Consider the following 27,474-nt stretch of genomic DNA (forward strand, 5'->3'; position numbering starts at 1 on the left):
CCTTCTGTAATCACTTTATCTCAAGTGTGAATAACCTTTTTAAAGACGAAGTTGACTCTAGAGATAATGCAATGAGAGAATCTGTCAAGCACTCAACGAGGAGCTCTTTTTCTCTCTCTGCTCTCAGATCAAGAGATTTTAGAAGCAGGACATCAATTAAAAGTAAAGGGAGCCCCTGGCTTTGATGAAATATCTCCTGCTCTGTTGAAAAAGGTCCTTAACTCAATTCTAAAACCACTGAAGTATATTTACAATCTTTCCTTTCAATCTGGTAAATTCCCGTCTCAATTCAAAAAAGCACTCATTGTTTCTGTTCCTAAGGGGAAACACTGCAACTCTATCAACAATTTTCGTTCAATAGCTCTACTCTCAGTTTTTGCAAAATTATTCGAAAAAATTCTTCACGGCAGACTCATGGGCTTCCTGGAAGTCAATCAGCTTATCCATCAACAACAGTACGCTTATCATTCAAAAAGATCCACTGACCTGGCAATCGTTGACTTCTGCTCTAGGATCACAGACTGTCTTGAAAAGGGTCACTATGCAATAGCACTATTTCTAGACTTGTCAAAAGCTTTTGACTGCATAAATCATAAAATCTTACTCAACAAGCTCGGCTTGAGAGGAAAAATTAACCTTCTCCTTGAAGACTACCTTACTGATAGGCCATTTGTCGTTAAAACAAACCAGTCTTTTTCAGACATTTCTTACTTCTCCAGGGGAGTACCTCAAGGCTCACTTCTCGGACCTATCCTAGTTGTTCTTTACATTAATGAATTTCTCTTTCATCTTCCCACCTAGTAGCGTATGCCGATGACATTTCCATTCTAATCACTGATAAAGACCCTAACCAGCTTCAATGCAAGATCTCTGCCTTGCTCTCTGAAATGCATAGTTGGCTACAAAAGAATCAGCTTATACTAAATCCAGAAAAATCCAAATACAGTGAAACTTCCCTTTAACGGACAGCCATGGGGAACGAAAATCTGTCCGTTAGAGAGAAGTGTCCGCTAACAAGAAGTCTGAGGGAGGGAAAAAAAAAAAAAAAAAAAGAAAGAAAGAAAAATCGTTAAACGTTTAATGTAAAATTAAATTAAATACAGATTTTGCACAATATTTTTGTAAATAATATACATACAATTGTGCTATGCATATTATTATTATCTTTATCTTAAGAAAAATACAAAGAGTAATCACTTATTTTCTTCTGCACCTTCTTCCGTCTGATAATTTTGTTTTCATCATTTGTTTGGAGTGAAGAAACCATCGAAAGTCCTTCAGTATCTTCTTCAGCGGCGAAAAACATTTTTAAACAATTGATTTGTATGAGCGATTCATCTATTTTCATCGGTGGTTCGTCGTTAATATGTTCTTCGACAGAATGACCTCCTTCCATTTCTTCATCCTCATGAGGAACTCCTTGAACAATATCGATGATAATGTCGTTGATATCTAGAGCACCATCTTCTGTAGTGAGATTCGAGTCTATATCTTTGTAGCAGGGTCACTTGTAGCTGAAGTATCGTACATTATCAATAGATGTTGAAGTTTTTGTTCTTCTTGGTGCTCCACATTGCTGTTCACAACTTCAATTTTTGCATTTGAGAAGCCAGACTTTACAAAACAGTTCACGACAGTTTGTTTTCTAATTGCGTTTACTGAAGAGGAAATCCATTGAATCGCATCTAGGATGCTGATTTTCTTTGCAAGGTCACTCGCACATGTTACATCATTCATGTTTGCAATGAGATGTCTTAAAACGTTTTCTGTAGTGAAGTTTAAGATTTTTTATTATCTCTTGATCCAAGGGCTGACACTCTGCAGATGTGTTTGGTGACAGACAAACGATTTGAATGTTGGACAATTCAATGTGCGGGTGAGATGCAGCATTATCCATGAAAAGAATAATTTTTCTGTTTTGACGAATCATGTTTTGGTTAAAGTGACTTATCCATTCGCTCATGATATCTCGTGTTATCCACGCTTTTTTATTAAACTTCCAGTCAACATTCAAAAGATTCAACTTTATGTCCTTGAAACAATGAGGATTTTGTGGTTTTCCTATAACAAGAGGTTGTTCAAAATCTCCCAGCATATTTGTACACAATAGTACAGTCAAGCGTTCCTTAGAAATTTTTCCGCCCTGGCACTTTTCGTTTTTTAGACTCATTGTTTTTTCAGGAAGAGCTTTAAAAAACAACCCTGTTTCGTCACAGTTGTAAATATCCTTAGCTTCAAAATCACGACATAAATCTTCCAATTTGACAGTCCACTCTGTTACAACCCCAGTATCAACAGATCCACCTTCACCACTTAGGGTTTTCCAAGAAATTTTATGCCGAGTTTTGAACCTGTCTAGCCATCCCACAGAAGCTTTGAACTCATTTACTCCCATAGATTTCGCAATCTCCAAAGCCTTTTCCCTAATAATAGGCCCATTAATGGGAATTTTTTTAGAACGTGCGCGACAAAACCACTCATACGTAACATTGTCAATTTGAAGTCCAACAGTTTTCGGGAATGATTTTTGAACCTGATCATTTCCGTGTTGCCAAAATGTTTGAGCAGATCATTTTTTTCTTTAGGATGTCGCTTACCTGCATCTTCCCGATTTTGAATTTTGCAGCAAGATTGCAACACTATTTTTTTTGCCGATCATACGCATTAATGAGTTCGACTTTATCTTTTAAAGTTAAATGTTTACGAGAAGACATTGTGCACTTCACACGACACTGAACAAAACTGAAAAGAAACTGAAAAGACAAAATGCCGACCAAATTCCTCCCCCCCCTGCACACACCGAATTCATCAGAAGTTTTACACGTGCCTTAAAATTCTTGAAAAAGTGTTTAGAACCGCGATGTAAACCTTGATAAAATTCAGAGAATCGGAAATAGAAAATAAACACACGATTGAGGCAATACGTGGAAGAAAAGATCCTAGAAATAGGGCCGTGAGCTCTCCCACAGTCCATTATGGGGAGATCAAATTAAGTGCTAATCTAAACGAAACAATGCAGATTGCCTGTCCGCGTCCGTTACAGAGAATGTCCGCTAGACAAAAGCTGAAAACACGTTAAAACCAATGGAGGTGAGTTGGGGAATTTGAAAATGTCTGTTGTAGAGAGATGGCCGTTAAAGAGATGTGTCCGTTAGGAGAAGTTTCACTGTATATGTTGTTTAGGACGAAAAATAAACCATTAAATATTGATTTCGAAATAACATACAAAGGAAAACAACTCGAAAGAGTGAATGATACCAAGTTTCTAGGAATCTAGCTAGTTGATAAGCTGAGTTGGGATAAATGAATGATCACCTTACAAAAGAAGACTTCGTCACTAGCAGGAATACTCGCCCGAGCCACTGCCTGGGGTGCCTCTTTCCCTTTTCAGACTAGTATTCCTTTTCTTAATACAGCCTCACCTCACATGGAATCATCTCATGGGGTACGACCAGTCAAGATAACCTTGCGAGAATCAATTCAATTGTCAGTCGATGTGTTCGTTCAATTTTGGGCTTACCTTGGAATGCATCGGTGACTTCGAGATATAAGGAAGTGAGACTTTTAAGCATCTACCAACTGATACAAAAAGCTGAAGCGGTCTTTGTCTACAATGCTTTGAAAACACCAAACTTTCCTCCTCTCTTCAAATCCTTTTTTATAACAATAGAAGAAGAAAGCATAACATATAATTTAAGAAATGAAGCGAACCTAAAGGTTCCGCTTTTTAGAAAAGCCATAGGTTAGAAAAATATAAAATACAGAGGTGCAAAAACCTGGAATAATCTTCCTGAAAATATCAAAAATGCCATTTCACTAAACAAGTTCAAGAAGCTCTTAACTGAACATATCATCAGGGATGTCTGATCTAAATCACCTTCCACTCAACTCCTGAGCTTTCCACAATGCATACCAGTTTGGAAATTATGTAAATAAGTTGAAGGAATAGCTGTCAAAAAGCTTGTAACACTCTACGCAATTATTTCATAATTTTTTTCTTTCATACTTGTTATTGTAAAAGTACTCGCAATGTAATTATAAGTACTGTTGTTAACCACGCGACATGTGTGGTTGGTTTATGAAGTCTCTGTAATCGAATGTAGAAACATGTCCAATTTATTTATGATGTATCTGTTAAATAACACCTGTGTAATTTTAGGTCTGGTTTTATTGTTTATCTTTTTCAAAGGGAACACCCCCCCCCTAAAAAGCTTCTGGCTTATGTGTTCTCCTTCACTTCTTGCTGTTATCTCCCAACAATTGTAACACAAAATAGGGATAAATAAATTATCAAATCAAGTTATGTATTTATTTGTTATTTATTATTATTATTTATTGCTTCTTCAGTCGTAGTTCATTTTTGTACTAGGTTTTTCAAATTCTTTCACCTGTTTAACCACTACTTCACTTCCATTTTCTACTATCCCTTAAACTTCTCTTAGTTCAGGCACCTTTTGTACTTTGCATTTCCATTTTCCCAGACTATTTATCTATTTTACAAACTACACATTATTTATATCCTTTTGCTTCCTTTACTGCTGCACTGCACGTTTTGGAACATTATACATACCATAACTCTTGTTATTTTCCTTTTTCTGCTTATTTTGCCTCTTAATATTTATATATAATATTCATAAAAATAATAGGATATAATGACATTATTGAATGTCTAAGCAAGCAAGAAAAAGTATTAAATTATTAAACTGGGTTATGGATCCTGGGCACAAACTAGTTACAGCAGAAATATCCGGCAACCATAATGAAATATAGACAAATGCATTTTATTAGTGTTATTGGGTAAGGGTGCTAACCTGTCAAGTGTAATTATAATAGAAAAAAATTGAGAATGCCAGTAAGGTAAAAACAAATTACCTGAAATTAAATGAAATTAAGATTAACATAAAAATAATAATGATAACAAACGTGGTACTAAAGCAATGGGTTTCTCGGACTTTAACTACTTCTTCAAAGGGTCAGAAGCCACCGCAATAAGCAGTGTCTCTGTTTCTGTTATGATGTATACATCATAGCCAACCCAACAGAGACCAAAAGGAAGGAATAAAATTCACACATAAATAAAAATAAAGTTAAAAAGCTAAAATAATGCCAATTAAATCCTGTTAAAGGAAAATTGAATGAAAGTTTGAATTAAAGAATGAAGACAAAAAGCCAACTATGAAATTTAAACAAAGTAACTTAAGATTAAGGAATGAAGTCAGGTTTTTAACAACTTACTGTATGCTTAGACTGGAATCGGTGAATACAGAGCTACGTCGGAGACCAAATATGAAAGTTGATAGTTCTCTGTACAGTATATTTATGAGTTGAAGTAACCCTGAGTGTGTGTGGGGGGGGGGGGGGTGAATTGGTCAAAGTGAACCTTGCCTGTGTGATATGGAAGAAAGCAATTAAACAAATGAGGCAAAGGGAGAATCACTGACTAACAAAGTAGTGTAGAAAATACACTAAACTTTGTTTAAGAAGGAAAAAGAAGCGATAGCAGAGGAATAGCTGGCCGAAAGCAATATTGCTTTCGGCTAGCCTAATCGTGCACAAGAAATAAGTTGTAGTTATCAAGGACAGCAGAAAGTAATTGGAAGAAGGGAAATATAGTTGTGCTCGGGCTGTCTATGGTTGCAAAACCCGTACCAAAGTCTGTCTCTGGATGGATGGATGGATGGATGACTATACTAATGCCTTGTGTTTAAGTCAGTATTTTTATTGAAGAAATGTAAAAAGAAAGAAAAATTGAAATAAAAATTATAACATTGACAAAATAGCAAGCAGGACATAACAAAACAGTACCCTTGTAGAAAACCTATCCGTGGGCACAAGCTTTCTACACTGTGAGACACGACAGAGGCTATGGAGTATATCACTATACATTATGTACAGTCCTGAAAGTAATATGAAATCAAACAGCAAATATGTTGTGTATATCACAGTTGTAGTTTATAAGTTTTTTTAATTTTATAATATTTATTGCTTTTTTTGAAATGATGGTAGAGTAAAGCTGCAGGGAAATTAGTGTATAGCAATTTATTATGGAGTAGTTTGATATTGTCACAAAAGAGGCTGTTGTTATTCATATTGTTGCAATTCTGATGCATTGGGAGAGTATTATGTTAGCATGTACTTTTTTTAGAAATGTTAGTGCCAGTGGGTAAAACTGACTACATTAAATTTAAAAGCATCTCTTTTATTATATACACTGTGCTGCCACTTTATTAGGTACACCTACCTAGTAGCATGTTGAGCCTCCTTTAGCCTTCAAAACAGCCTGAATTCATCTAGGCATGGATTGAACAAAATGCTGAAAACATTGTGCAGGAATAGAGTACCATGCAGACACAAGTGTCTGCATGGTACTCTATTCCTGCAGTTCCTTGAGATTCAATGGAGGTGTAGGCCTGCAGCAAACAGCCCTTTCCAGCTCATCCCAAATATGTTCAATAGGATTGAGATCTGTGGACTGAGCGAGCCACTGCAGCAAAGAAAAGTCATTGTCGTGTTCCGGGAACCATTCCATAGTGATTTGGGCTTTGTGCACCAGTGCATTATCCTGCTGTGGAAGTAACCATTTGACGGAGGATAAACTGTCAACGGGAGTGCAGTAGCACACGCTCTTTGAGTAGACCAGGGTTCAAGCCCCTGCCTGCTGAATACGGTCGATCTGCCAACCCGCACTGGACCAGCGTGGCAGATTATGGTCCATTTCCCTCAGCATGAATTGTTGAGGAGGCTTCCACCCTGCAGTGGGTTGATAATGGCTGCACTTTACTTTTTTTTACTTTAAACTGTCAACATGAATGGATGCACTTGGTCAGCAACGATGTTTAGGTACGATGTGGCATTCAGACGTGAATCTATGGGTATCAATCTCCCAACATGGGCCAAGAAAACATTCCCCACACCATAACACTGCTCCCACCACCACCTTGCACAGTAGTCGTCAGACATGACGGGTCCATGGATTCATGTTGCTTTCGCCAAATTCTGAGCCTCCCATTAACATGATGCACCAGGAATGTTGACTCGTAAGACCAAGCAACTGTTTTCCAATCCTCGATAGTCCAGTGCTGGTGTTGCTGTGCCCACAGGAGTCGTGCTCTCTTGTTCTTCATTGATAACAAAGGTACGCGATGTGGCCGTTGGCTGTTATAGTCGATTCGCGACAAAATGTGACTATTGGTCCGTTACGATATTTTGTTCTGCACACCATGGTTGTATTTTGACGTGATGTGCGACATTGTACAATTTTAGCCATCCTCCTCTGACCTCTCATCAACAAGTGATTTTCTTTCACAGGAGTGCTGTTGAGAGGATGTTTTCTGTTCATTGCACCATTCTTCATACATCCTTGAAACTGTGGTGGGTGAAAAGTTCAGGAGAACTGCTGTTTCAGAGATGCTTTGTCCAGCACCTACTATCATGCCACATTCAAATTCCGTTAGATCATCTCCTTTTCCCCATTCTTTCTACGGTTTGTACGCTTAAGTGATACTAGAAAGATTGTTCTGCTGCATTTATATCCACAACTTTGGTCATATGACTTGAAACATTGTGGAACAAGCCATTTGTGTGCACAGCAGGGGTGTACCTAATAAAGTGGCAGCACAGTATATGTTGATTGTGTATGAGGGTTGTTGATATTGATATCCAAGTTTAAGTATTTGGCTGAAAAGTCATTATTATTTGTGTTCTCCGGAGTATGTTCTGAAGAGAAAATACCAGCAAAGTCCTGTATATAACAGAAGGGACTGCTTCTACAGAGATGGGATACACTTAAATAGAAAGGGTGCAAGAATATTTGCTGATGCTATTGAGGCAGTGTTAGGTGAGTCGGAAAACTGCTAGCTTGGGAGGGATACAAGGACTAATAGATTAACAGTAGCCACTGGCAGAGGTGAAAGTGATTCTTGCACTGCTTCTATTGGAATGAGCAGAAGCCTGGAAAACAAGGTGCAGGATATTTCAGAGACTGCTGGGAGTCATTGCGGTACAAGTAAACACATCGGTTGTGTTAGGGTAGCTAAGAAAAAGAACAGGTGCATGTATACTTGCGTGTACACCAATGCTCGGAGTTTGGTAAATAAATTTGTTGAATTTGAGATATTGCTCAAAGCATCAAAGGTGGATATTGTTGGGATATCAGAGACATGGTGTCACACAGATATAAGGAATGCAGAACTGGAATTTGGGGTGTACATCTACAGAAAGGATAGACAGGATAGGAAGGGAGGAGGGATTATGCTATTAGTTAAGAAACACGTAAAATCCAAGGAAGTGAAGCCAGTTGACATCGCTGGACAGTGCAGTGTCGAGTCAGTTTGGTGTGACATAAGCATTGGGAGATAACCCCAGGGGCTGACATCTGGTGAGTATGGGCTTGGCACACCCAGTGTCCTTAGCTGGATATCATCATTCTTCTCTTTCTTGGTGATTTCCTTCTACTTATCTCTCTCTCTGTCTCTCTCTTAGGGTAACTCGGGAATTTTTTTTTTTGGTTGGTGCAGCATAAGCCACAGGCTTCCTTGCACCATATAGCTAATAATAATAAGATCAAAATTGAGAGTAGGAGTGTGCTATAGGTCTAATGACTCTGATGAGTATAATAAGAAACTGTACAGGGAAATAGTGGGCCAGTAAATCAGAGTCTCTTATAATGGGGGATTTTAATTTCCCTGATATTGACTGGAATTTATGGGTTGGTCACTCTCACACTAGCAAGGCTTTTGTGTTTTGATGATTAAGCTTCACACCAGCCAGAAGATAAATAAATTGAATACTGTAACTAAAAACTTTATTTACAATAAAATAAGTATAATATATATATATTTATAATAAAAATTAAAATATACAAATTAACACTGATAAAATATTCTAAAAACCTAGAATTTAAAAACGATAAAAATTTGCTGTAGCTTTCGGAGGCAGCAGTCTCCTTCCTCAGCAGCATATGTCTATTGTGTGGCACATCCTTAAATAGCAAGTCCACGGCACATCTCAAATACATCCCTCCAGTTCACCATGCCTTCTTTAATGGTATTAGAAGCTCAAAAAAAGTTGATAATCTAGGTCCCTTATCTGACTACGAGGAAGATGAAGATGAAGCATAAACAGTAGTTTGTTTGTGGTGACAGTGTTTTATGATTATCGAATTAGTGATGATGACTTTTTAATTGCTTTTTTTTTAAAAAAAATGAGGACATTGACAAAAAAGCAACTATAATTTGTTTTAATTTATTTTGTGACCATCTTTTACATTATAATTAAATTTATTATGTTCATCTGACTTGTTATTATCATTCTGCAACAACTAAGCTTAACTATTTTGACAAAAAATTCCCATGTGCCTATTGCTTAGGTTTTTTTTTTTTATAATTTTGTTATAGTTTCCTTTTTACAGGGAAAAAATGTCTTCTATATGAAATCATAGTTTTGATAACACAGTTATCTCCTTACAGTAATTTACCATTTTAAAATAGGTAAACTACTTAGAAACATAATGGAATAAGTCAATTCACTGAATAAGTCAAGACACTGCTGACCAAAAAATTGAATATTAACAAAAATTGTCAAGCTCGTGTCAAGTTTTAAAGTGTTTTTTTAATCTCCAGGTGTATCACAATTCATTGAACTAATTTTTTTGAGTTTTTTATGAATGCAAACACAAAACACCTTGTCTAAAAAATCAGTATAGACTGACTTACACCACTCTGAATCTCAACCGTGTGTGTGTGTAAAAATTAATCTTCTATTGCCTAGGAGGGCTAGGGTAGTTAACAGTTAAGTTAGGTTTTGGACATGGTAAAAATGAAATTAGAGGCCTGTGGTAAAAGGTAAAAAAAAAGCTTGTGGTACCGGGTTTCATATATGAGAAAGAAATATAGTGCGACTGGAAGAACAGTAACTGGGTTTAATAACTAATTAACTAAAAAATAATTAACAGGAGATTTCAAGATTTAAGTATCTCTTCGTCAGCTGCATGGATACATACATAAATATAAAATATGAAACGTTACAAATGGAATGGCAGAGTGTGGTCATGTTGAGTAAAAAGAGAGAGAGTAAACGAGGATACGTGAATGCTAAAGCATCACAGTGTAGGACTAGGCGATTGTTGTGGATGCTGGCTGCATACATGGGCTGATTGCCAGCGTTTGTCATACTGTAATACTACAGACTCCATGATTGGGTGTAGCTGCACAGCTCTATTGTGGTTAAAAACACTATGGCAACCAGATATGTGCAGTAACTGAAGCCATAGTCATTGATAGTAGTGGCGGGATTGGCCAACCACCTCGGTATCACATCTGGGATTGAGGTCGTGTTGCATCGACCTCATTCTGAACATATGTTCAGAAAGGCTATCCTGGAATCTTCTGGAAATTTCCCCCACATAGCAGCTGCCACAATCGTGGCATGTGATACGGTATACTGCACCACTGCATAACAGAGGTGGATGGGTGTCTTCAATCTTGAGACAAGAGAACACAATCCCCCTACTGGGAAGTTGCAGGTACCCACATAAGATCTTAGAAATGTTATCTGAAGCGCTCGGGTAATATGGGATGTAAGCGGTAGGTATTGTCTCGTCACTGTGGGGTTGGGGCTTCGGACATGCGGAAAACTCATGGGCTTGTAGGTTGCACTTATCCAAGACATAGGTGGGATAGCCACAGTTGGTGAGGTCAGCTCTTATCTTAGGAACTTCATTGCACCTCGTATCCATGTAGCTGGAATGACTCCAGGCTCGAGAGAGTAGTTGATGCACAGTACTGAACAGGTGGCAGGGGGCATGCACTAACCTGTAGTTTGTAAATTGGCCAGAGCACATGAGCTTTTGGTATACTGAAGTTTCCAGATGCGAGCCTATGCCCTTTTCCAGGATATCCAGGAAGGAAAAGATCGCTTGACTCTAATTCTATTGCGAACTGGATGAAGGGAGATAGGGAGTCGAGATGTTGTAGTAGTCTCTGAACCTTGGGGGGATAATAGTGTTAATTACTCATTAAACCCACTTACTGTTCTTCTAGTCACACTGAATTTCTCTTAAAAAATATATATAATTATTTTTAATAATATTATGAGAGCAATCATGTAAAATCCTTGTAAATGTTTTAGTAGTATTTAATTTAGTAAATACTAAAATAAGTATAGTTAGGTATAAACAAATATGATTAAATTCTGGCTAGACCCTAAGTTAGTTGGGTTAAGTTAAATACAAAGTTAATTTGATAGTATATAACAGAGCTATGATGCTCAATATGTTCTATGGCTCACATCTGGTATGGGCTTGGCACACCGAGGGTCCTGAGCTGGATATCATCATTCTTCTGTTTCTTGATGATTCCCTTTCTCTCTCTCTCTCTGGGTAATTCAGAATTTTTTTTTTTTTTTTTTTTTTTTTGGCTGGTGCAGCATACACCTCAGGCTTCCTTGCACCATATGGTTAATAATAATAATAATAATAATATTTGTAGAATTAATTTCTGGAGAATTATCATATTGAGATAAATTTCTCTTTTTCTTCTACAAACAAAGTTAATATAATTAAGTAAAAAAGAAGAAAAAGAAAAAAAAAAACTGGAGAGGACAGTGAGTGGGAATCACTAATTCCAGGTAGCTTACTGATTTTTCAGTCAATTTAATCAAGTTCTGATATATAAAAAACCTTCCGGGGGGGGGGGGGGGGGTTACAGTATTGTTGCTCTATTATTATGTATGAGATCCATGCCATGCCATAAAAGTACATGTAAGGGACATGTGCTAAGAATGCTCTTGCTGGGAGTGAAGTGGGGGAGGGATGAGAATAAATAAAGTTATAGCAAACCTGACTGCCATAGACTAGCATGGGGAGGGGATGTTGAATTTTCTGATTGAGCCAATTTGACTGAACATTAAGCATGTAAATCTCAATTTAAGGGCATAATCTTAACCACTTAAAACTTGTATGCTTCATTTGAGAACATGGTTAGTCACAGAATTTGAGTTAATTATCTAGTTAAGTAAAGTTAAGTAATACTTTTAAGTCTGGATGTTGTCAATAAGCCAAGAATTGTTGCTCTGACTGTTTTAACATTCATTTGATTAGATGTTCTTATTATTTAATTCTAAGTTGTGTGGGGGTTTCTTGATCCATTTTTGTTGGAAAGAGTCTGGAGTATTGCTGTACAGTTTCACCCTGTGAGTAGGTAGGATTTCCATGTATGTCAGTAATAGTTGTGGGGATTGCAAGTAGTTTCCTCCATACAGTCTTATAAATAATCTCCCAAACACCAGCATTCCCTTCAGAAGTCACCATGTTTCTCCAAAACTGTATACATGATCTAACACCTGCAATCCCTGCCTTTTGAAGACTAGGCAGCTAGCATACAACAATTCCTTCTGAATGCCTGCAACAGAACATGTTTGCCTCTACTTTCTGGGTTGGCCACCCAGTTCTGCTGTGTTGATATTTCTTCTTAGCTTTGTGTACCTTGCTGTGGGGTGTGGATAATTAATTTGTCAAACGAACGTGTTCTGTTGCATGCCTTCAGAAGGAACTGTTGTATGCTAGCTGTCTAGTCTTCAAAAGGCAGGGATTGCAGGTGTGTTACATCATGCATACTGACATTTCTCTGTATAGGGCTTGTTTAAACTGGTCCCATTTGGCAGATTTTATTGAGAACCTTCTATTTTCCTATGAGCTAGTTGTTGTTTGGTCCTTCATTTGTGTCACAGTAAATGAGATGGCTTGGTGATCTGAGGTTGACCACCCCCCGTTTGTAATTTTGTTTGCTAGGGCCACAGTTGCAACAGTTATGTCTATATTGCTTTCTCCTATTGTACTGCTGTATATTGGTGGTTGCTTGGATTGGTTTAGAACTGTTAAATTATTGGCTATAATAAATTCCTCAAGGTGGGAACCTTGAAGGTTAGCAGTGTATTCCACATTTGGATCTGCTATTTCAATCCATGGCTGTCAGAATTTTATCTGAGGGTATCACAGTCAGTGCCTGCCGTGAAGGTGCTGCAGTTAGTCTTGTCCTGGAGTGGCAATACAGTGAAATTACATAAACTGAACCTGTGGTTGAACAATTCAAGAACAAACTGAATACTGATGGGTAAATGTTATATTTTCAACTTGCAGATCCCTGCAATGATGTTTGCACATGAGGTATCAAAAATGACCTTTACTACCCTATCCTGCCCCTCAGGGTATAGGGGTCCTATACACACAGTATGTCAAAGTCGTTTTCATGCATTATTATTCTTATTTGATTTAAAACTGACCTTTATCTCTCTGCATTTAATTGCAAAATTTTTAGCATTTCTTGCAGCAAGATAATTCTTGTTTTTTGTGTGCTAACTATAATTGATCCTTAGTCTAGCTTTTTCTACAGCTCTTAATTAGAGTGGGCATTTATTACTTCTGATTGAGTGGCTTGAATCCTTGCCCTTGACTTGCAATTTGCAGGTTTTGGTGCATCAGCTTTTGTTCATGCAGTCCTTAAAGTTGTGGCCTTTGGTATCACAGTGGCCATATGTGTGGAATTTCAATTGGAATTCCCCTGTTAATTCCTCTTTTGTTAGTGCATTACTAGGTTCTTCTATAATATGGCTTCTACAATTTCCTCTTTGTAGAAAAATCAACTCACTGGAACCTCTGCCTGTAGGAATCTCTACCTTTTAGACCCAGTTCATTGATGGAAGAGTCCTGTCTTAGTTTGTCAGCACCAGTTTTGCTAACTGTTTTAATCAGGAATCAGGACACCTTTATTCCTGATTTCCTTGAATTCTTTTATTTTTGTTGCCTTCAATTTGTCCTTCATGGGTTTCATGACATTCGTTTACTTGCACACTGCTGTTGATCTCACTAACTTCTGTAGGTCTTATTATAATTATGTGGTTTCTCCTTTTTTTTTTTTTTTTTTTTTTTTTTCTTCAGTATGATGTTCAGCTCTTGTTGATTTAACTCTCAACATATGTCTGGTCCTGTGTTATATACCAGGCTGCTTGTGGCTGTGCCATATTGGGATTATCCTCCTGTGTCCATTCTTGTTTCCTATTTTGCTGCTGCTGTTCATGGTTCTTAGTTTCCTCTAGTTGGATCTTGAGTTTTTCATTCTCCATTATTTGTTAGAACTTAGACCATGACTTGATTATTTCTTTCCTGGTAGCCATTGTTACTCTATTGTTTTATTGGCCCATGAACTCTTCAAGCTTCTATTCGAAGAGCATATATCTGGAACAACTAGTGGTAGTGTTTCCACTAGCCTCTCCAACCTATTCAGAACAGATTTCTGAGGTGATTATTTCTGCCTCCCTGAGCTTGGTCAGGATAACAAAGATGACCTTTTCTGGCATTGTGCTGCTTGTAATGTGTTTATTTTGTGCACATGAAGATACGCAAAGATAAGAATAATATAGTGTAGTCTGCTCAGCTGCCTAACAGAAGAGTTTATCTGCTGTGTGTGTGTTGGGGGGGGTGAAGAAGCCAAACATTGAATTTAAAGCGTTACTTATTCGAGATAGTGCAATATCATGGTAACTCGTTGTGAAGCCAATCACAATATGAGATACAATTAAATCGATGCCATCCATTATACTACTTTGTAGTTCACTACGAACAAAAAATATTGTGAATTATCACTGCCAGTTCTATAATATAGTATATAATATTAAACATATTTGAGATATGATGATGTTTGCACAATTAATCTGCAGTATATCTCAATTCTAATTGCTCCCTTTTGTTTTAGCTCACACCTTCTGTTTGTAGTCTTTCCACTCCTACAGAAAAGTTTATCTGTATAGGGAAAGAGAGAATTTTCCCAAAGAAATTGAACATATTTCATTAAATATTGTATATAACAAGGACAATTAGATAAACAGTATCATAGAACATCCTCACCTCAATGAATATCATGAACGAATCCTAATATCTTCAAGATTTCTGATTCCCAGAAATGTGAAAATATATGTCACACTATCAATATCATATCTTTAATGGCAAAAAGTGAACATCTGAATTTGACCTGTTTCCGCCATAGAGTTAGTTAATGCATTTTTTGCAATGCCAGTTGGCACATATAAGGAATTTGTGCTCTTTCTGAGGATAGATTCCAATCTATTTAATTCCTGCTGGCTTAAATATTTTGGGAACTATAATTTGGGAACCACAGCTCAAATACTTAGAGCTGTGGTTCCCAAACTAATCTACGGACCCTTTCAAAAATCAAAAAGAAAGTTACGGACACCAGTTTCCAGTTTCACTGGAAACTGGTACCTCTGTAGCCATGTGGGCAGGAGCAGCAGTGCATAGCACACACTTCTTGATTAGACCAGGGTTCAAGCCTGTGACCACCAAATACAGAGAATGCGGAAAGGTCAGGGAATGACCACCACATATCCCCAGAGCAATATGGCCTTAGTTGCTAATGCTCCTGAAAACCAAAATAACAACAACAACAACAACACTGGAAACTGTCTTTCACATTCTGTATACCTCCACACTACATTACTGCATTTGTTGCAGTTATTACTGTTATATTCTGAGTTTAATATAAATGTGTGTGCATTAATCGAGGAGTGCATTGGAGAAAGAGTGTCGCATTCAGTACATTGCCAAGCCCAGAGAATGTTAATAGAAAAATAAGAAGAATAAAAAAAGGAAATTAATTCTAATCCCAAAATCAAACTTAATTAGGTGATGATTAAATTGCAGAAATCAAGTATAAATTAATGGTTGGACATATATTGATATAGGAGAAGGATAAGATTTATGTAAGAAGGGCCAAAAGTATAGAAAATTGTTAAAGTATTCATCCTTCTTTTTAATCTGCTCTGCACATATAGATGTAATTTCCATATCCTTCTCCCCACTATTTTCCCTCTCCAAACTATCACAGCCATCCATACCACACTAAACTTCTTTTTTCTTTGTATTTGTATTGCTCTCTATATAGATTGCTTTTCAGATACAGTTACTCAACATATAATATATATGTTTCTTTTTCTTTTTTTTTTTTTTCTTTTTTGACAGACAGGTGATCTTAGGGTTAAGATGAGTCATTCACCTGAAGATAGTTTAACTTCGTGTGCGTGGCATAAAGATGGAAAGAAATTTGTCACAGGAGGAACCAAAGGACAGTTTTATCAGTGTGTAAGCAATTGTAATAATGCCACATTATTATATTTCTTAAGGTATGGAGGGGGTGATCAGAACAGAATATTATTTTTTAAAATAATTCTTGATTGTATTAAGTTGTAAATTAGGTATTGTAAAATTAATTTTACTTGTACTGCTTTATGAACGTTAATATTTTCATTTTTATATTACTCCAACAATGAGCATTTGCCGCAGCTTTTATAGTTGACAATTAGTGAAATTGTTCTTGAAGCTAGAAGAGGAAATGTCATTATTCTTAGTTATAATCAGCAATTTTTGTAAAATAATAAGAGGAATTTACCTCAATATAGTACATAGAACACTTCCGTATGATACTCTCCAGAAATTAAAACGGAAAAAAAAAAAAAAAAAAAATTTTTTTTCTGGAGAGTATCATACGGAAGTGTTCTACGTACTATATTGAGGTAAACTCCTTATTATTTTACAAATATTAATATCAATATTATATATTAATATTAATACTCAATACGTAGAACGTATTGAGTATTACAGCTCTGATTCATACTATATAATCAGCAATTTATAGTCCTACAAGCAGTACACTAGGCCAGCAGGAAATTTTTATAATTATTATTAACTATAAGTCAGCTAACCTTTCCCAGCAGCTTGGCCAGTAGTTGGCATTCACCCCTTCTTTTTTCTGGGGCTAGACCTAAACCAGATTACTATCTCGATCTATGGATCAATCATCACTATGCTGACAAAAGAAAGACAAGTGAAATTTTTTTTTACAGTTTTCCTGACTGTGTGCTCTAACCAGCCAATCATCAAATTGCCTCCCTTTGTCATACAAAAATGCCTGGAGCATACAGCTATCCTGCCAGAAATGATTCACTGTTAAAAGCCTCATGATCTACTAGTGGAAATCACTCATCATTGACACTTAGAGCTACTCTTGGAAATTTCAGTCACTTACATGCCACTTTGAATAAATCAAATAATTAGAAGGCATCATCAGAGAATAGGACTTGTTAAACAACCCATAAGAAGAAATTCCACAAGAACTGAAGACCTGAAATGTTATTCATGTCAAAATATTACTTAACTAAAAAGGAGAGAATATTTGTTCCAACTCACACTATTACGCTTATCTTTAAAACCCCTATACCATCAACATTAGTGAAATCAGGATACCGAAACTGTGAAGTGAAACCATACGCCCAATCCAGTTTAATGTCACAATCTCGTGAAGACCCAAAACAGTATGTAGACAGATAATACAAGGTGTATTCAAAAGTTTGCAGAATGTTACTAACCTAATCACCTACTCTGCTTGCGCAAACACAGACACACACACTTGTTCCATCGGTTTCCTCAAGATTGAAACAGTCTTTAAAACTGTGTTTCTTTAGTGCACATAGGGCTGCTTCAGCATTTTCTTTGATATTATCCGCTGTAGCGAAACAACAACTCTGAAGCCTCGTTTTCAATTTGGGGAACATATGGAAGTCAGATTATGCAAGGTCAGGGAGTAGGAAGGCTGCTGCATGACTGATTTTTTTCATAGCCAAGAACTGCTGAACTGCCATCGCTGTGTGACTGGGCACATTGTCATGGTGCAGGATCCAGCCATTCTTCCATTTTTGAGGGCTAAAAATGGAAGGATAGCTGGATGCAAACATCTCAAAACTTCAATGTAGTAAGCAACAGTAATGTTTCTCCCCATTCACAAATTCATGGTGCACTATACCCTCATTGTCAGAAAACAATCGGCATGACTTTGCCTTTGGATTTTGTAGTGCAAGACAGTGTGAGATGTGACAAAAACGATGCCATTTCACTACTTCGGTGATTTACTACGAACTAACTTGATGCTGTGCACTAACTTGTTTGTTTAGTAAGATTTCCATAGTCCGAGGAGGCTTTTAGCCCTAAAACGTTTTTAGTCTATACTGTTGCACACCACTTGGTATCTCTCATATTGTGGAGTTATACGTCATAACTGGGTTGTCACTTATTGTAACACCAGTGTACCTACCTGCCCACTGGTGAGAGGCCTAAAAGCCTTGTAATGGTGCTGTCTGGGTGGTGGTAGTGGTGTCCGCCTAGAATAATAACATTAGTCTTTTCCACTGGCGAAGCTTTGCTTATTCAAGGTAGTGCAATATCAGGGCAACTTATATGGCATTCACAATATGATATATAACAAAAACAATGCTGTTTCACCTTCTTAGCCTTGTCAAATCTTTGATGATTTACTGTGAACTAACATGATGCACTAACTTGTTAATTTAGTGAATTTTCTGTAGTCTGAGGCTTTTAGTCCTAAAACCTCTTTATAGATTATACTTTTCTCTAATCATGTGTATTTCTGTCTTGCTTGGCACTGGACAGAAATACACTTGGCGCTAAAGCGAGCACCGCATTCCCATAAGGTAACATATGTATTTGTGAGTTGCGGTCAGTGCCATAGGATATTTCCTAATCAATAATAAACGATAGTGAAAAGATGCACAAATGTCAGTCAAAATATTTGTACATATAAAATATTCTGCATTACATACGTATATAATTATGTAATAACTACTTAAGTATCAAAATTAAACTTAAAATTCCAACTAAAATCATGAATTTAATTGATCTAAATTGATTTTAATTGATTTAATTTAATTGATGAATTTAATCATGAAAAATGTGTCAATTTTGGGTTGTACTTTGGCCCTCTTCCTGGTAAACTAAAAGGGGTTTTAATTTTAAATCCCCTATAGTGTTATCACCCAACAAAGTCAACCGATCCTTCGCTGCTTTGAAACCTGGCATGTTTTTCTTCTTCTTTCAATATGAAACTTCTTTTAGGCATTCGTTTCCAAAAAAAGTCCTGCTTCATCTATGTTAAAAACTTGTTGAGAAGTATAACACATAATACCCCTCTTCAATAATTTTAACAAGTTCTTTTTTGAAAGTTTCGGCTCCTTGATCTGCACTTGTGGCTTCTCCCTGGATTTTAAGTCTATTCAACCAGCCCTTACTACTTTTAAATGGTTCCACATTTTTTTTTTTTTTTTTTTTTTTAGGTGAGTTTTCTTTAGATCATTTTTTTTTTAGGTGAGTTTTCTTTAGATCATCTCTCTCATATAGGCTAATCTCTCTCTCTCTTCTTCTTTTTTTTTTTTTTTTTATATGATATTTAACTTAACTGAATTCTGCATTATCTTCAGTAAAATTAGTTCAAGTCTCTCTCCATTTCAATCCTAATAGCCGGCCTAGCCCTAGTTGCTTGCAGTGTAACAGCTGTCTTTCCCACTGCTAAAATTTAAGTCTTAATTTTTTATAATTGTTCTTACAGTTAAACTTGCCAGTCCTAAATTATGGCACACATCTGCTTATCATTGACCGGAATCGATTCGCTTCAAAACATCTAATTTAATTTTTGAAATTCAGTCTTTCTTACATTTGTAGCCTTCGTACTGCATCCAGACTTTGTTGCTTTTTTGTTCTTATCCACCATTATTAACTCTTTGAAAATATAACTGGGTTGGTTGCATTAATTATGATACAATGTTCGAGTAAACTATCCGTTACGCACAATGTCTTATACTATACTGAGTGATGACCAGACTTTGGATAAATGCATATAACCGCAAATATTACAAGCAATATGCTTGATAATTTAAAATGTTGATCTCGGTACTACGTAACAAGTCACTGTACTGCAATTAAATTAGCGTGCGAGAAAATTTCACTGAGCATGGTTAAATTTCTCAAGTCTGTGTGGGAAATGTTTTAATGCTGTTTTGCTATTCATTTTCAAGCTATCGACTCCATCAAATGAAACGATTTCGTTAAATATGCTAAAAATGCATCTGTAAAAGAGCGTTATAGTGATTTTTACAGCGTTATAGTCAGATACGGGTTATAATATAAGAACACATTATAGCGAACCATGTTATAACGAGGGCCTGCTGTATTCATTTTCGAGGACTTGCATTTTATTGCCTTCCCTATACTTACACCTCTGATTCAGTTTTGCTTTAATAGTTTCCTTGTAGAGAGATGTCAGTTCTGGTGTCCACCACTCGACCAGAGCACTTCTTATCTGGATGTTCATAGTCTTTGCAGAAACCTCCTGTAACCTATCTTGTATTAATTGGGCAGCTGCAGTTCCAGGTAGCGCATCAGTCTTGTCCAGCATTACCGCTCCAGTTTTAGAATGCAACTGCTCATCAAAAGTATCTCCGTTTGCTGATTTTAATGAAGATCTATGGATTCTTAAGTTCTCAATAGGACGTCAGTCTCAACTGGAACTTGATTACTCGGTAATCAGATACCCAATCTGCATCAACAGCCTAATTAGTGATTAAATAATTGAATAGTTGACAGTGTCACATCAATATTGTATTCTCTGTGTACTGTTCAAAATGTGCTATGTTCAGATCGGCAGTTGCAAACAAACGTGTTATGCTGAGTAATTAACTCCTCCAACAATAGTCCCCGTTCATTAGTAGCTCTGCTGAACCATAACGTGGTTTTTTGAGTTAAGACTCCATGCAGATAATAACCCTCTCACTTTGAAAGTGGTCCCAGGAAGCTTTAAATGTAATTCAAGTATAATGCAATGTCACCATCATGATGAAAATAAATGCTTGCCAAATAAAATTTAACCCCCTCAGTTTCAACACATACAAACTGGATCGAGGATACAATATCGATGGAGCAAGGTGATGTTCAAGTCCTTCTTCATCATAGTGTTCAGCACCGCCTGCAATTCTGTTTGTATATCCTCTTCACTGTCAAGTCTCCGACCCTTCAGCTTGATTTTAATCCTTGGGAAGAGGAAGTCACAGGGGGCTAAGATTGGAAAATAGGGTAGGTGGGGGATGATGTCATGTTGGATGCCAAAAACTGCACCACAGCATGAAATATATGGGCCGGTGCGCCACTTCTCGATGTTTCCTCCTGATGGTTCCCCCTAACTGGCTCAGGACATCGCAGTAGAACTTTGTGTTGGTGGTCTGGCCAGGAGGAATGAATTCCTTATGGATAATCCCGTCAGTGTCCAAAAAAATGATCAGCATGGACTTCACATTGCTCCTCACTTGGGCTTTCTTTGGTCAGGGCGAAGATTGACTCTTCCACTGGGATGATTGTTGCTTGGTTTCTGGGTCATACTGATATACCCAACTCTCTTCACCAGTGACGACCATAGAAAGGAAGTTTTGATCACTCCTGACCCATTCTTGAAGATCTCTGCTATGCGATGCTGCTTTTGGTCTTCACTCAATAATCGAGGCACAAACTTGGCCGCAATCCTTCTTATGTTCAACTCGTCTGACAAAATCCCCTGACACATGTTGTATGATAGGCCTGCAATGCCACAATTGTCATGGATGGTTTGTCTGCGGTCTTCACGAATCGGCACCCAAACTTTTGCAACATTTTCCAGGGAAGTGCTCCAATTATGGATTCCCATAGTGATCGTTGTCATTAATCAACATTCAACCGTTTTTAAAATGGTTAAACCAGTACTAGGTCTGCATCTGGCCTATAGCATTGTCACCAAAAGCTTGTTTCGACTATGTGTTTCTGCTGCTGTATCGTTAAGGAGGAAACAAAACTTGATGCAAGCATGTTGCTTTCTCACATCAGCCATCGCAACAATTGCAAACTGTGATACTCACCGCCAAAGAACTGTGCATAAATATTCAGTGACTCTGTCCAGCCCGATGCCACATGCAAAGGATGCATGCAGTGTTACCTAGCGCCACAAGTCCCTACTGGACATAGTTCCCACGCAACTATTCAGATTTCTTGAACATTTGGGTAGCACCTCATATTCACTACAAACTACCTACTTGAGTAGAACCTGAAAGTGGGGATGTTGTACATTCCAGTGAGAGTTGTTGCCCAACAACACAAAGTTTCCAATTTACTATCGTGCGACATGCAGCTCTCACCTCGCATTAGTTTCATATCCATTTCCACATTCCGTTGTACTCGCTCTAATGCCAACGACTCACTTGTATGAAACAGTTTCTATCTTATTGTACTTCTACTAGTGTCGATTTTTTGACAGTACGGGTCATTTGTCTTGGAGTGTGGAGTAGTTTCTGAAATATTCTGTTTAGTTATTTCTATATATGTGCCTGCCTAAAAGTCAACCACTTGTGTTATAACTCATCACAAGAACCATCTGTATCAGAAAGGAGACTGTTCTTAAGCTCTACCTCGGACACAGCATTCTCTCTCTTTCTTAGTCACCTGTACTTTTTTTTTGAAACATCGGTTTTTGTAGTTTTCTTTATGTAGAGTTGATGTTCCAAATTCTTTTTCAGTGTTACTGTCTGGACATGTCGGCAAAATATCTGAGAAAATTTCTGTGACCGTTCTTCCAAAGTCAGTTACAACACCTTGGGATAAGATCATCTTGCTGTGAAATCTCCATATCACCAACACTCTGAAATCCTTTAGGAGACGCATGTATTCCCTCCTTGTGTTTTGTTTGTGATTCAGTAAAATTCCCCCCCCCCCCCCCTTTTTTTTTCTCTCACTGTCTCACAGTCAAGAAATGAGGCAATATGCCAATACAGTAAACCCCCGCTATTCGCGGTATCTGTATTCACGGTTTTCACGTATTCGCGATCGCCTATTTAATATAAAATGAAACCTAAAAAAATGTGAATTTTAAAGCGCCGTGAATATTTTCCGCCATAAAAAAATATGGGCATGGCTAAAATTATCTTTCCCGGTCAAAACAGCGCTCAGTGGGTGGGGGGAAGAGGGGTGACAAATTCATGAGCGTGGATGTTTCTCGCTAATCTTTGTTCAGTATGTGTTATGCACTTGTCATGGAAAGTTTCGTCGTTTGCTTTTAATTTATATGCTTATAAATTGAAGAAATTTATCAATTTATAAATTTATATGCTTACAAAAATGATAAATCTACCGTTTTGCAGTGTAAAACAGACTTTTTCGAGTGTGTTAACCGAAGAAAGTGACTTTATTGTGGACAAGTTCTTTCTAACCCCTACAAAAATATGGCTACGAATAACAAGAGAAATGTGAAAATATCAAAGAAGGTGATAACATTAGCGAATAAAATTGAGTTATTAGATAAAATTTTTAATGGTGGAAGTGTCTCCTCAGTGGCAAAATATTATAAAATCAATGAGTCAACGGTACGATCAATCAAAAAATCGGAAGAAAAAATCCGCCGTAGTGTCCGTGAAAATGCGCTAATTGCTTCAAAAATTTTCTCTGTAACTCGTGATGTTAAATTAGAAAAAATGGAAAAGGCTTTAAATCTGTGGATAGAAGACCAAACTCAAAATAAAATTCTGTTAAGTTCACCCATCATTCGTGAAAAGGCAAAACTCCTTTATCAACACTTTAGCGGAACTGGTGCTGGCGGGATAAGTTTTTTTTGCTAACCAAGGCGCTGGTTTGAAAGATTTGTTTGAAATTTCTAATAAATATTACATTTAATATTAAATTGTTTCTTATTTTCATTTCGATGCCATATGCTTGCATTTCACTATGTACTGTCTATGTACATAGTCATATTATGAAGGTACATATAATACATACATAGACAAAATTTTAGACTAGTTTTTCTTATATATTTCATACTTTGGAACGGAACCCCTTTATTACTATGGGAGCCATAACTCAGTATTTGCGTTTTCGGTATTCGCAGCATTTCTCAGGAATGTAACCCTCACGAATAGCGGGGGTTTACTGTACAGTTATGGTTTTAATGATCAAATGGTGCTAGGATCTTCTACCTCCTGCAACAATAACATTTGTTATTACATCGTAATAACATCGTGAATGCTTTAGGTGAGTTAAAATACTGAAAAATTTATTTCTCCACAATGATACTCTCAAATGGAGCAAAAGTTTGATCCCAACTAAGTACAGAAATGTCCCCAGGACATCTGATAATTTCCCATTTGGAAATATGTCCACAGTTTGAACTAAAGACACATAAAAAGACAATATTAGCTCCCTATGATGTAGCATAGGGAGCTAATGGGGCATTATGACCCGATTCGTTGGGATGAATTGGGTCACAATATGAACTGCCAGAAAAAATGAACTTTAAATTCTTACAGTCTATATAGTTACCAATTTCCTGAAATGATATATCACCCTTAGTGGAACTTTACTTCCTTTATCATATCCATATATGCATCTTGCTTTTTAAGAATCGATTACCAATATTTGTGCCTGCAATTAATTAATAAATAAATTTTCAGTTAAAATTGTCTTTACTATTTAAACGCCATAACAGAGCCCTCCAGATTGAGGTAGATGTGGAAGCTCCAGTTGTGCATTACTTGGGCGAGGAAGAAATTGCAGCCTCTGTGAACATTGGGTAGGCAATCGACAGAAGGCCAGTGACTCAGAAGATAATGTGGATGACTCATGTAAAGAAAAAGCATTAGGATTAACGAAGTGCTTGAAAACATTAATAAGGAGATCGCATGGTTAGAATGGTAGAGTGACAGTGAACATCTTCATTTATTGCATTTGACCACTTTCACAAATATGTACCAAAAAACTGTTGTCATCAATTCTGTCTAACTAAATTACATGACTTTTTCAGAATGGATGCATAAAATACAAGTCCATAACAGCATTGCGTATCAGTAGAATGTAAAGGATAATATTTTATATTTTAATATTAATATTAAATTTTTTAATTTTAATATTAATATTTTAATTTTAATATTTTATCTTGCAGTCTGTATACTTATAAAACATTGAAATAAAGTATTTATTTACTAAATAAAGTCTATTTATATTATAGAAATGGAGAAAAAATGGTAAAATTTTTTTCAGTTATAATGCACTTCGCTTATAACGCTGGCATTATATTGTTTCCTGGCACCCATGTTATATCAAGGTTGCACTGCACTTGGTTGCAAGGTCATCATGGAGAGTCTAAAACAAGTGGAGAGGAGAGGATTCTGTTCTCTTTCTCAGTGAGAAAGTATTTTATGATTGCATGTGACTACATGGTGCACGAATTCCCATTGAAATGTAATGTTCTTATAAATTCTGATGTGGCACTAAGTTCATCAATTGTCAGCTCATCATTTTCAAATTGAAATTTTTGTGGACAGCTTGTTAGTATTTCTTAGTGTCGTTTAGATAAAGAAATAAGGAAATCAATAGCAATTTCATAGAATCAGTTCTGTCAGTTTCAGTGCAAGAACCTTACAGATGCTATTATGAAAGAAGAATTGATGTATAGTAGTCCTTGGGGGTGGACAGGAAATTTTAAAATATAAATTATCCCAAGCTGTGCTTGACATTTTAACAATTCTTTCTTGGGATTTGGAAATGCATCTAATAGATAAGTCTAGACAGCAGGGCCAATGTTGTTAACAAACCTTTGACTTAGCATAAATCTTCATCAGTATTTTTCTTGAAGCAATTAGAATCAATTGGCGCCTAATAGAATAGCATTAGTAAAGGAACATGATGCAAGAAAGCAATCTTATATAGCATTAGCCAAAAAAAAAAAAAAAAAACCTTCTCATTTCACGCATCCACTCAATCCAAATGTTTGTCTAGTTCTGCCTTTAATCTATTTAAGCTATCAACTACTACATCGACAGATGGAAGTTTGTTCCAGCAATCAACCACCCACTGGCTAAAGGCAAACTTCCGCACATCTATCCTACAACTGTCTTTCCTCAATTTGAATTTATTCCCTCTCGGGCGATTATTCTGAGCAAGGGGAAGAATCCCATCAGCAGTGAGCCTGCTCAAACCATTCAAGGCTCTATACACCTCAATCAGATCACCTCACAGGTGCCTAGTCTCCAGACACTGTAATTTGCAAAACTTAAGCCTTTCTTCATAAGAGCAACCCTTTGTTCCATTCACTAATGTTGTTGCCATTCTCTGTATTGTTCTTAAATTGAGGCCTCCAGGCCTGTATACAGTACTCAAGGTGTGGCCTGACCATTGCCTTATACAAAAGGATAATCACCTCCTTATCCCTGCTAGAAAAATTCCTGTATATCATTGACAAGACACCATGAGTTACTCTTGTAAACTGTCTGCACTGCTCAGAAAACTTCATATCTGCCTGCACACTTATCCCCTGGTACTTTTAATTCTTTACCATTGTCAATGTAGTACTACACAGTTGATATGTTACTCTGGGGTTACTGCTTCCCATATGCAGTACTTTGCATTTGCCAATGTTAAACTTCAGTTGCAACCCCTGCCCATCTGCTCAACTTTTCTAAATCCTGCTGCAGCAGTGTAGTGTCATTAGCAACCCTGCCGACCTTCATATCGTCTGCAGACTTGGACATTAAGCCTGATATACCATCATCAATATCATTAATAAATACAGAAATCATCACTGGACCCAATGCTGAACCCTGGGGGACTCCACTAATAACATTAGACCAAGAAGAGCAGTGTCCATTGATTAACACTCTCTGTCTTCTCCCACTTAACCATCCCTTTATCTATATAGCAGCAATTTTCCTCCAATGCCACACTGCTCCAATTTGTGCAATAGTCTTCCATGCACAACAGTATCAAAAGCCTAAGATCAAAATATATGATATCAAAATTATTCCTTGCATTCAGTTCCTTTGTGACCACATCATAGTATTCAATCAAATTGGTCAAACAAGACGTCCCCTTAAACCCATGCTAATCTGAGCTATAAATGAAGTCTTGTCTATATAATCCTGCAATGCTTCTTTAACCAGTGCCTCCATTAATTTCTCTGGAACAGAAGTTAAACTAACAGGTCTGTAATTACTTGAGTCTCCCTTGATCCTCCTTTGTGAATTTGGGTCACATTTCTGCATCTCCTGTCCATGGATAGCTTTCACGAGTCCAAGGAAGCTCTCATAATTGGTTTGCTGCCTTCTTTAATATAATTGGATAGATCCTGTCCACGCAGGTGTCTTTCTTATGTTTATCTTCAAAAATTTCTACTCCACTTAGCTCTCAGTTATTACAAAATCATCTAGCTCACTGCCAGAGTTTAATTCACCTCTGGCATTCCCCTCCCTGAATAACTCCTCATGTGTGAATGTAGATGCAATTTACCATATATCTTCGATTCTAAGATGCACTTTTTCCCCTATAAACGTCTCTAAAAATGGGGTGCTTCTTAGAATCGATGGCATCTTACAATCGCAGCTTTTTTTTTTTTTTTTTCGAATATTTCCTTGCTTTGCACAGCACCACATGTTTTGTTTTTACGTGGAAACCCCGCTTTCAAGTTTGACCATTATCACATTCTCCAATTCCATTGGAGAATAAAGTGGCATGGGTGATTTCACGTGCTTTTGAAATGCTGAAGCCACTGTTATTTCATT

General features: G+C 36.9%; 1 protein-coding gene across 3 annotated transcripts in view; it reads left to right on the top strand.

The window, feature by feature from the left end:
- Window positions 1-27,474, top strand: part of LOC150081797 (WD repeat-containing protein 26) — a 597,339-nt gene that overhangs the window by 426,093 nt on the left and 143,772 nt on the right. For all 3 annotated transcript variants that reach the window (XM_090378893.1, XM_090378894.1, XM_090378895.1), the window contains one exon: window positions 16,031-16,150. In XM_090378893.1, coding sequence (XP_090235019.1) covers window positions 16,031-16,150 — 120 coding nt within the window. The remainder of the gene's footprint in view (window positions 1-16,030; window positions 16,151-27,474) is intronic.

The sequence above is a fragment of the Mastigoproctus giganteus genome, chromosome 8 (genome assembly GCF_048544385.1).
Source record: "Mastigoproctus giganteus isolate SK-2022 chromosome 8, ASM4854438v1, whole genome shotgun sequence".
Classification (NCBI taxonomy): Eukaryota; Metazoa; Arthropoda; class Arachnida; order Uropygi; family Thelyphonidae; genus Mastigoproctus; species Mastigoproctus giganteus.